The sequence below is a fragment of the Brassica napus genome, chromosome C9, assembly GCF_020379485.1.
Source record: "Brassica napus cultivar Da-Ae chromosome C9, Da-Ae, whole genome shotgun sequence".
Lineage (NCBI taxonomy): Eukaryota > Viridiplantae > Streptophyta > Magnoliopsida > Brassicales > Brassicaceae > Brassica > Brassica napus.
The window spans coordinates 17954450-17966464 of NC_063452.1; the positions used below are offsets into that span (position 1 = coordinate 17954450).

The window sequence follows — 12015 nt, forward strand, 5'->3', positions numbered from 1 at the left end:
ATATCTTAACATACCTGTTTTTGCTTCCGATTGTCGGTGAACTAACCCCATGAATTCGGTTATACCTCGTTGGTATTCTTCCGTAAGCAATCTCGTGTTCGGATCCAAATGAGGTCGATCGATCCAAGAACGAAAATAATTTGAAGAAGACATATTTTTTTATGAATCAAATTCGTGTGTAAATAGAGTAAGAGGGAGGATGAAGATATGGAGTGAATGAAGAGGAAGAGGAGTGCTTGTATTATAGTTTAAATCCTGCCGACAGACCGAGGAAATTCCGACGGAAAAGGCTAGTTCGTCGGAATTTCCTCGGAATTTTGTAAAATCCCCAACGGCTATAATATTTCCTCGGAATTCATCGGTTTTTTCCGAGGAACACATTTTTCCTCGGAATTTCCTCGGAATATTCCGACGGATTGATACTTCCTCGGAATTCCGTCGGTATATACCGAGGAATTTCCGAGGAAATCCAATTTTGTGTTTCCTCGGAATTTCCTCGAAAATTCCTCAGGATATTCCGAGGATTTCATTTTCCGTCGGAATGTCCGTCAGAATACCGTTGTTTTCTTGTAGTGGCTATATAATGGTAAAGCTACTAAAAGTGACGGAAAACGTGACTTTATCACTCATGCAGTTTACTGATGCAAGACAAAACGCACATGATTCATAAAACTGAATGTCTAGACTGACCTGAGACTTTCTCGAGAATTTGGCTAAGAAAAATTTGAAAACAGCTTAAACAAGGCTTGAAGAACCTGCAGAAACTCAAGATTCAGAACATCAACTACAAAGGGAAAATTCAAGAAAAGCAACCGACCAGTTCTATCGACCATTACATCCCACGTCCTTCATTTTAAACTGCTTATTCGTTTCCTCTATGAGACAATTCAGAACTGTGGAACTGTTCTCGGTGATTTACATAGCGTCAACAATCAAACATATATGAGTAGCATGATCAAATTTCCATTATCGTATTTCTACAAGATGATTCATGTCTTCGTTAAAAAAAGAGATGATTCATGTCATAACATCTTGTTTATATTTGTAACATAAATTGATTTTTGAAGTCTTTAATTTCTTTTTGGTTGATAAATAAATTCACATTTCAAAATCCCCTATATATTAATTGAGCATCTTTTAAAAAGTTATAAACTGAATTTTAAGAATTAAAAAAAGCTCCAGTCCTATGCGGCAGTTATCTATACTATTAAAAGGTAAGGATTCTTAAAAAAAATCTATCTATAAAAGGTTGTTGGACCCTTTCATTAGTATTTTGTAAACCAACTAAATAATCTCCCTATATATCTCCTAATAATTATCATATGTACGATTCTGAATTCGAATATCATTAATATCCTTTTTTGTGCAACCATCATTTACATCCTTAGAATATCATAATATACATCTACGACAACTACATAAGTATTCATTGATAGTATTATTACTTTTATTTTTTTACGTAATAGTTGCCATATGTCAACAAAAAGATGTTACCATATATAATACATTAGTATTTCATGAGAATTATAGTGTCTTCATTCTAATTTTAATCGACAGCTAATACATCATCAAAACCAAAATTATATCGAGACATAATCATATAAAATTTTATGTACATATATCTATACTAATAAAAAGGAATCATTCTTAAAATCTACCATAAAAAGATTGTTGAACCAATGTATAACTATTTTATTATTTTTTATCCTACCACTAATTATTCTAACCATACAAAAAATTTGAAATATTTCAAATGGCTCCTATTGTTACTCTTTAGTTCATGTGATAAACTTCTTTTCTAAAATATTTTAACACCTCAAACATTATGGTTGTTATGAAATATTGCTATACAGTGACAGATCTTGGAAATTTTTTAATTGGGAGCACAAATACAAACTTTTAAATTTGATGGAGCATTATCATAGAATTTGAGCTAATTACTTCAAAAAAACTCAAGATTTGAACTAAATACTTAAATAAAATAAAAAATATAGACCTACATCCGGGTCTGTTGTTATACACCATATTTTATGCTTAATATAGACCTACAAAATTTACACATTACTTATAAAAATTATTATATTACCAAAAACATAATTTAACAATTTTGAAATTTTACAGAAACCCGAAACTATAACCAAAAATCACATCAGAAACTTAAAAATAATATTTATAATAGTGAAAACATATCTGAAATATGAAAATATACAAAGTATATACAAAATATTTTAGATATTTTGGGTACCCGAACTTGAATAGAGATCCACGGGTCCAAAAACAACACCCAATAGATTTTTGCTCCATTCAGAACCTAAACATGTATTTTCGTATTAGTTTTAGTTCAGTTTTTGGGTCTGGGTATCTTATATATTAAAACAGAAGTCACAACTTTGATTCATGTGTGATTTTTTTAAAAATGGACCTAATGGACATATTCCTAGAAAGTCACGTTAAATTTAATATCTAATCTTATCATTTAAATTTTGGGTATACAAGAAATTTTTATTGTGCTATCAATAATTGGATTTAAACAATAAATGATCCATTGGATTTATAGATAGTATAAATTAAATAGATATAATTTAATGTTGTAATACTATACCTCTATATGCTAAATATTTAAATATTTGTCGATGTTAACTTTTAAAATTATAAAGATTTTTTTTAAATAACAAAAATCATATTATCTAACAATGATTAATTTTTACTACCTTAAACCAATGAAAACAAATTTTAAACTATATAGTTTATTTTAAAAATTAAACAAAAACTAAATGTTTAATTATCTACTCGATAATATAAATCTATGAAGCGAAAATTTTAATTTTTTAAAAACTTTCTAAATTTGTGAAATGTTACAATATCTTTGAATATGATAATAAAACAATATTTTACTAATCTTTATGTATATAGTTATGATTTTAATAATGAAATAATAATCCGAAAAAATATATATAGAAGAAGATACAAATACATGTGAAAGTTTGAAACAATCTATTCAATGAAAAAAAAATATAGTAAACTTATTATGTTTTAAAAATTGATAGACACATATATATTATAATATATACTAATTTCGAATTGAAAACAAAATATTTATATAAAAATAAATAAAAACAAAAATCCGTGCGATTGCGCGGGTCGAGATCTAGTATAGAGCTTAAAATTGCTGAAGTGGCGTGTTTTTAAGAAGTATCGTTGGAGCATAGTCTAAAAATAATTGTCCTAGGAAAATACAAGTTTTAATTTATACGGACAGTCGTGTATATTATGGTTAAAATCATAACGTTACATAAAATAGAGCGAACGACGCCGGTTCAGTTGAAGTCGTAGTCTATGGAGCTTTGGTCGTAGAAATAGGTGCTGCTGGTGTTCTTCTTCTGTTCGCCATTGCCGTGTGTTCTGCTTTGGTCGTAGAAATAGGTCCTGCTGTGTGTCTGTTCGACATTCGCCATTGTTGTGTGTCTGTTCGCAATTTAGTTCGAGTCGTAGTCTATGGAGCTTATGGTTAAAATCTGTTCGCCAATTCTGTGTGTCTGTTATTTCCGATGGAGCTTATGTAAAGTGTCGTATGGTTAAAATCTGTTCGCAATTTAGTATGTGTCTTATAGTTATTAGTAGTCCTTTTAAAGTTGGTGAACACAATTCATATTATGAGAAACACAGTTCAATGCTTTCACTATTTACATATACAAGAAATGTATATACGGGCTTTACGTGTTTGATATAAATATGTTTATGTCAATATAACTCCTTTAAAGTATTTTCATAGTGCTGGCATGGTCGCTGGTTCAGTTCAAGTCGTATACGATGGAATCTTTTTGTAGTAGAAAGATGTGCTGCTGTTGTTCTGCTTCTCTGCTAACTCAACATGTCTGTTCGTCATTGCTGTTTGTATGTTTTATTCGAAGGAGCTTTTTAAAAAATGAAGTTTACCCCGCGCAAAGTGTATATATATACGGTATTTATGTGTTTGATAGAAATATGTTCATGTCAATATGGCAAATTTAAAGTATGCTTATACATTGAATCGGTTCCAAATCTGATACCCTTAATCAGACCGGGTTATAATATTAAAGTTCTCAGCACCATTGATAACAAAACGAATACAGACGGTTGAAGCAATATATAACTATTGTTATGAACCGATTTGTGAATGTCATAACCAAATAGGCATATTTCTTTTCTACTTAGACAGTTTCCTTTTCCTTGTATGTTTAGGATTTCTTTTTCCTAATAACTTTATGATTTGTATACTTTCCATTTATCTATGACGGTCTATTGTAATTCCCTATATATATATAAAGGACTCCATAATTATGAGATATAGACAATCTCTTTCTCCCATTAATTTACAACACGTTATCAGCACGGCGCTCTAACCAATTCCCCGAGTTCTAAAATCGATCAGAAACCTTATTTTCATTTTCTTTCTCATTTTGAACCTTGATCATCATAAACCCCAATTTTTCTTTCTCTCTCGGCGGTTACCCTCTCATCCGATAAAGCCAACCGATACGACCAGTCAATCCGACGACCCGATAGAAGCTCAGTCGATCCGACGATCCGATAAGTACCCAACTAGACGATATGTTCGCATCCTGACGTACCGACGACCAGGCGAACCCGATAGCGCATCCGACTGACGATCCCGACGATCCGATCCGGCACGTACCAGCTCGCAAAGTTCTTCTCGATTCTCGGTGGTCCGTTCAACCCGTTTGGAGGTTAAGGTAAACATCTAAACCCTAAAACCTTAAAACTCCAAATCGGATTCTAGTAATCCGATAAACCTTAAGTCATGTTCCTACATGATTAAAACCCCAAATCAGATTTAACAAGTTAAAATCCGATAAGCCCTAACCCTATATCTATAAACCCTAAATAATATAAGTATCAGAATTAATTATACTATAATTATCAAATCACATATTAAAACCCTAATCAAATATTTTTGAAATCAAAACTGTTTTCGGTTTTTATCATTGAGGTTTTAAATCTGATTGAATCTGATGCTATGTTGCTAGAATTGTTTGACCGTTAAGTTGCTAGATTTATTATTCTCATCCTGCTAGTTTAATAATTCTGATCTGTTTAAGTCTTGATTAAATCCGACTTGTTTTTATTAATGCTTTAATCACAGTTAGGATTGATAGATTTATTTTCTCATTCTGCTTTGTTAATTGTTCATCTGATTTAAAATTGTTTAAACCGACCAGCATGTTAAAACATTGATTGAATCCGATATGTTGCTAGCTTGCTTTGCTTATATAATCCGATAGGTTGATATATTGATTGAGGTTTACTTGTTTAAAATCCGAATGATCTGATTGCATGATTCTTGAGGTTTAATATCATCTGCTAAGATTGATAGTTTTATAATCTGATCTGTTTTAAATAAAAGCCCTAAATAATCCGTATGATAGGTTATATTGATCTGATTTGGATGTCTTTGAGAATAGAGAATCCGTATGCTAGGTTGATAGATTCATGATAAAATCTAGTGTCTTGAGGTTTAAGATAGTATGCTAAGTTCGATTTTATTGATTGATCTGATTAGAAATCATGAAACCCTAATTCTAGTCCTAACCTTTATCCGCATATCTGAAACTTGAAACCCTAAATTCATTATGCTTATGAGTTCTATTAAATTGATTGATCTGATTATATGTTTTTGAGGTTTGATAAATTTGGATACTAGATAGATTATTTACACACGGTTTATGCTAAATACCAATCAGCCTTGAAACTGATTGAGTGATTAATGAATCTTTTACTAGTCTTGCTAAAATCCATTGATTGTTAAACCCTAATTGCATGACTAATTGAATCCGTTTTTGTTAGTCTTGATAAACCATAATATTATGAGCACATAAAAATAGTATTGTTGAGACTTGCTAGAAATTGACTGATTGATTAAATGCCTTTAAGATTGATATTTTCATTGTCCTCAGAAGATTGAAATCCGAACTGATTATTTTCAAGAGTAAGACCACATGAAAATTATACCTAAATATTTAGTGATATATGATTTGAGATGTCAAAAATCAACCAGGATTTTGCTGCCCTAAATCTCTCTGGAGATAATTATTTACGGTGGACATTGGATACAAAGATTATCCTAAAGTCAAAAATACTTGGTGAATGTATCATAGAAGGCAATAATGCCAATGAGAAAGATTGATACATGGCAATATTAATTATTCGCCATCATCTTATTGAGAGTCTCAAAGATCAGTATTTGACAATTGAGAATCCTTTAGACCTTTGGACATAATTCAAATCGAGATATGATCACCAAAGAAAGGTGTTATTACCAAAAGCTATGGAGGAATCTCAGAATCCAGGACTACAAGTCCGTGGATGAGCCTATTGCTAGCTAATAAGAAACAATGAATTGATACCTCCTTACCTGAAGCCAATAAGGCCGCAAAGGAAAAGAAAGAATCCAAAGAATCTAACCATGTCCAGGATAATAGACCACACGGCCATGGCCGTGGAGGGTAGAAAGGACGTGACCATGGCCACTATTATACATTTGGCCGTGGGAACCACTATGGCAAAGGCCCTGGGTATCAACCTAATTTGAGCCATGGTCGAGGCAGAGACCGTGGTATATCCTTTAAACCACAAAGCTCGACCAAATCAGTGTGCCATAGAAGTGGAATGGGGAACCATTGGGCTAAGATATGTAGGACTCCCAAACATCTTTGTGGCCTCTATCAAGAGAGTCTGAAAGGGAAGAATCTTGAAGCCCACTTGGTATATAAAGATGGTAAAGATGATTTTTGATCATGAAAGAGATGATCCTACGGAATATGAAACTTCTTATTGCTTAAAAGAATAATGTTGATTTTCAAATATATAAGTTTATAATAAATATAGTTGCGGGTATAGTCATTCTCATGATAGGCTACGGCCAGACTAAAGAGATCTAATGATTTATATTCACTCATAGAAGCCCATTAAGTTTAAAAGATATAAGAGTGGTTTCCATATTGAAACAATGGGCAAAGGAAATAAAAAGTTCCTTTTAGATATATAAAATTCGCCCAAGACCATAGAAAAATGGTCGAGACTATACATGCATTCTCTTCTGGTCTTTACGGCATAACCGGATTGGCCATCCTGGTTCAAACATAATGAGAAATTGATATACAAATGGGAACACATTGAAAGGAAGAAAGAGTTATCCCAAAGAATCTCACGTGTATAGCATGTACACAAGAGAAACTCATTGATAGGCCATCACCAGTCAAAGAGACTAAGTAAATAATAAACTGGTAAATACATGTCTTAAGCATTTAAATGATTATGGTATGTCCATGAGGGTAAGTGTGGAAAATTCCGTGATACATGTCCATACCAAGAACGGCTTGGCCGAAATCTTTTATTAAACGCATAAGTAATGATTGCTAGACCATTACTTATGAGGTCAAAACTCCCAGTCACAGCTTGGGCCACACGAAATTTACATGCATCTAAGTTAATATGCATCAGGCCATTTAGTGAGCATAGATATTTCCCATCGATTAGATAACGGGTCAAGAGCCAAACATATCCCATCGTAAGACATTTGGATATGCCGTCTATATACAATTACTCCACCACAGAGAACTAAGATGGGACCTCAAAGGAGGATGGGGATATATGTTGGATATGATTCTCCCACAATTATTAAGTACCTTGAGCCAAATATGGGTGATCAGTTTGAGGCCAGGTATACAGATTAGGGGGAGAAAGTAATAAGCTGGTAAAAGAGTAAAAGAGATTACATGGAATCAACCATCATTGTCTTGGCAAGATCCTCGGACTAAAGAATGTGAATTAGACGTCCAAAAGATAATACATTTACAAAAGCTAGCTAATCAATTGCCAGAACTCATTTGCTGACCCGAAAGAGAGTGACTAAGTCATATATATCAGCTTATAATGTACCAATTCGAAATGAAGTCCAAGAAGGACATAATAAAGTTGCTACAGAGTTTAGAAAACGTTTGAAACGTGGTAGACCGATAGGTTCCAAAGATAAGAATCCTCGGAAACAAAAGAAAGGTGCAGAGAATGATAAACAAATCCGAGGTCGAGGAAACCATCCTAGACATGAAAACAAAGCCGGCCGGCTCTAAGGTACAAAACACTGAGGCTTGGGACGCCAAGCTTCAGGGTACTAATGGTCCTGATAATAATGAGTTTGTAATCGATTATATCATGTCTGGAACATAATGGAACACATAAGAATGTCGACACATAGATGATATATTTATACACAAGGTAGCACTTGAACTAATGGATATAAACGAGGATCACGAACCCACGTCAATATAAGAGTGCACACTCGTAAGATCAGATTGGATTAAATAGAAACATGGAGTTAGACTATTTAAAGAAGAGAGACGTATTTCATCATATAATGTAGACGCCATATGATATAAACCAGTGGATATAAATGGGTCTTTGTGAGTAAGAGAAATGAATATGAGAAATCGTGATATATAAAGCATGGCTTATTGCACAAGGATTCTCACAATAGACCAGGAATAGGTTATGAGGAAATATAATCCCCTGTGGTGGATACATATACTTTTAGATTCCTAATAAGTCTGGCTATATATATAAGAAAGGAAATTAGATGGTCCACTGGATAAAAAGATAGAAGTACCAGAGGTTATTGAGCTCAAAGATAAAACAAGTTCTCGAGAACAACATTGCATAAATAAATTCGAAAATATCAGTGTATGTTGATAATCTGAACCTCTGGATACATGTCCCAAACAGCGGAATATCTTAAGAAAGATTTGAGATGAAAAACCTAGGCAAAACGAAATTCTGTTTGGATTTACAATTTGAGTACATTAATAATGAAATCCTTGTGCATCAAATGACATTTACAGAAAAGGTACTCAAGAGATTTGATAAATAACAAATTCGTGTGCATGGTCCAATGAGAGAGGATGAAGAAGTTCTTGGTCCCGAAATGCCATATCTCAGTGCCATAGGAGTTTTGATGTATCTGGCAAGCTACACTAGGACCGATACATGTTTTGTCGTGTATTTACTATCTAAACTTAGCGCATATCTGACCTAAAGGCACTGGCACGGGATTAGACATATATTTTGATTTATTTTATACTAACCAGCCCAAAGAAGGGTTAATTGGTTTTGTTGATACATGTTATCTATCAGATCTCAGACAGGTTATGAAACAAACCATCGCAGCAACATTAGCCAAGAAATTCGTTAGTATATTTGGTCGCAGGGTTGGAGGTCCATAACTCAATATGTTCGATCAGATTGTGGCCGATGGTAAAGAAAGACCAACTATCATGGGGCAAGCCGTAGGCGTGTGTAGTCAAGGTCCATTCGATCAGAGTATATGATGATCGACGGCTAAGTAACATATTCTACCCAAGTTTTCTTCACCAACGAGTTCTAGAAGACGAGAGGGTTCCAAGTACTTCATGTTCATTCAAGTGACAGTTCAGAAGATCTATTCATCAAGAACCTTCCAACATCAACCTTTCAGTGAGGTTCAAATCAGGGGGAGTAATATGTGTTGTACTATTTTTCCTTATCCATGGTTTTGTCCCACTGGGTTTTCCTGGAAATGTTTTAATGAGGCAACATCCAAAGCGTATTACGAGCTCTTATGGTTATAACATTCAATGGGGAGTGTTATGAACCGATTTGTGAATGCCATAACCAAATAGGCCTATTTCCTTTCTACTTAGACAGCTTCCTTTTCCTTGTATGATTAGGATTTTTTTTTCCTAATCACTTTAGGATTTGTATACTTTTCATTTATCTATGACGGTCTATTGTAATTCCCTATATATATAAAAGGCTCCATAATTATGAGATATAGACAATCTCTTTCTCCCATTAATTTACAACAATTATGAGGATGATTGGGATGAGCTGTAGCTTTATATTTTTGCTTTAGAAATAAATCTGTAGATTTTTTTTGCTGTAGAATATTAGCTGTAGGTTTAAAAAGATTCAAAGACTTACATATAAATTTTCTAAAGCAAAAAATAAGTGCCCTAGATTTATGGCTTTCCACAGCTAAAAATAAATAAAAAGGAAAGAAAAATCTGTAACTTCAAAAAATCTTTACAAAGCATGATTGGCAAAATTTTGGGCTGTAGAAATAATTTAGGCTGTAGAGAGATCTTACAGCACTTCTAAAGCACTTGCCAATCAACCCCTATGATTTATTATTTAACGGTTGAAGCTTTGGTCGTATTTGAATGGGTTTATTAAATATACAATATATTTTCCTTGCTCATCAATTCAGCATCCAAAGTTTGTATCATAATTAATTTCAAGTTAGATAAAGAAGATTCATGAATGCTGTGATGAGAAATCAAAAGTACAACTTTTTTTTTTTTTTATGAATTGTTAAATTTATTGATCATCAGGAAAAAGAATGTTTATGTACAGCAATAACTAAAGGATTCTATCATAACTCAAACTATGAAACCTAGTTATTCCTATGGCTGCCTTGCACTAAACCAACACTGCATTAGTCCTTTGAGTTTCTGCTTCTCATAGTACTTTGTAGACATGATCCTTTGTCTTATAGTCTTTTCAATGAACTTCGCCGACTGAGCAACAGGCTTTGCAGGCTGTCCATGTCGTCTCTCATTCCGTTCTTTCCATAGATAATAGATAGAGACCTGAAATGCTAGCCGCAAGAGTATGGACTGCAAACTCCTCACAGACCTTGCCATGATTCGCGCTACAATATCATTCCAGTCCGGCGATGGAGGAGGCCGCAAGAGTGTGCCAATCACTTGTAGCCAAAGCGTGTACGAGTAAGGACAAGCAAAGAACAAGTGATTTCTAGTTTCATCAGGCTCCCCACAGAACACACAGCATTGAACCTGCCCCCAAGCTGGCATTTTGCTACCTGTTGAAAGTCTATCTTTAACTGCCAACCAAGTGATAAATGCATACCTTGGAACTCCTTGCGCAAACCAAATAAGCTTACTCCAGACTACCACCGGCCTTTTGCATCTAATTTGTTCCCATGTCGCTGCAGCAGAGAATTCCCTTCCATACTCATCGTCCTTCCTTTTCCAAAGTACCTCATCTTGTACATTTGTTTCCAGCACAACTCCTAACTCTTGGACTTTGACGATCATGTTTTGAACAGTCGTATCTCGAGTACGTCTGAACCTCCACTCATTCTCTACAAGGACATCCGCAATACAAGCGCTAGTGGTTATGCCGAGTTTCAGCCTCCCACGGTCCCCCACGATCTCGATCAGTCGGCCGATTGGGTGCCAAATATCTGTCCAAAATTTCACCAATTTCCCATCATGAATATCCATCTTGAGAAACCTTTGCGCGACAGATCGGAGTTGGAGAAGCTTTTTCCAGACTCAGGATCCTGTGGAGCCTTCCTTAACGTCCCAAAAGGAGACTCCCCGCAGTAATGTTTGCTTCACCCACTTACCCCACAACGACTCTGAATCTGTGAAGATACACCATATCAATTTGAGTGCGAAAACCAGCGACACTTCTTTAATTTTCCGTACGCCTAAGCCTCCTTCCTTTCCGTATCAAAAGTACAACTTTTCGTATGAGAGGTAGAAAATATTAAGGGGATTATTTTGCCTTCGTAAGCAAGCGCGTATCTTAAAAATAAGTTAATTTTGTATTTAAAACACGATAACTTTGGGAGCAAGTCTTACATAGAAATTAAGTTTGCGATACATATGGAAAACTAGGTGTCTTCCTGCACCATGTGCAGTAAAAAAATTTAAAATATTTTTTAACAGATAAATATAAATTATATTTTAAAATAAAATTTTATTAATATTTTAAATTTTTTTTTTCATATCAATATTTTAATATAAATTTGATTTAATTAAACATAAAAAATATATTTAAGAATATGCATGTATATATTTGAAATTATAATCTTAGATAGATTTTTCTATCTATTTATTTTAATTAAATATATTAAATAAATTTGTAAAAGTTACATAATTACCAAAAATTAAATTA

The 12015-nt window shown here is 33.7% G+C and overlaps 1 protein-coding gene across 1 annotated transcript; it reads right to left on the reverse strand.

Moving 5' to 3' along the window:
* Positions 1 to 10493: 10493 nt before the first annotated feature.
* LOC106378682 lies at positions 10494 to 11336 on the reverse strand. The gene has a single exon (XM_013818776.1). The coding sequence runs from the start codon at positions 11334 to 11336 to the stop codon at positions 10494 to 10496; it is 843 nt and encodes a 280-aa protein (XP_013674230.1).
* Between the last annotated feature and the right edge of the window lie 679 nt (positions 11337 to 12015).

What these genes read in the sequence shown, in the direction of transcription:
- LOC106378682 (XM_013818776.1), bottom strand. Translation starts at nt 11,336, where the DNA reads ATGGATATTCATGATGGGAAATTGGTGAAATTTTGGACAGATATTTGG.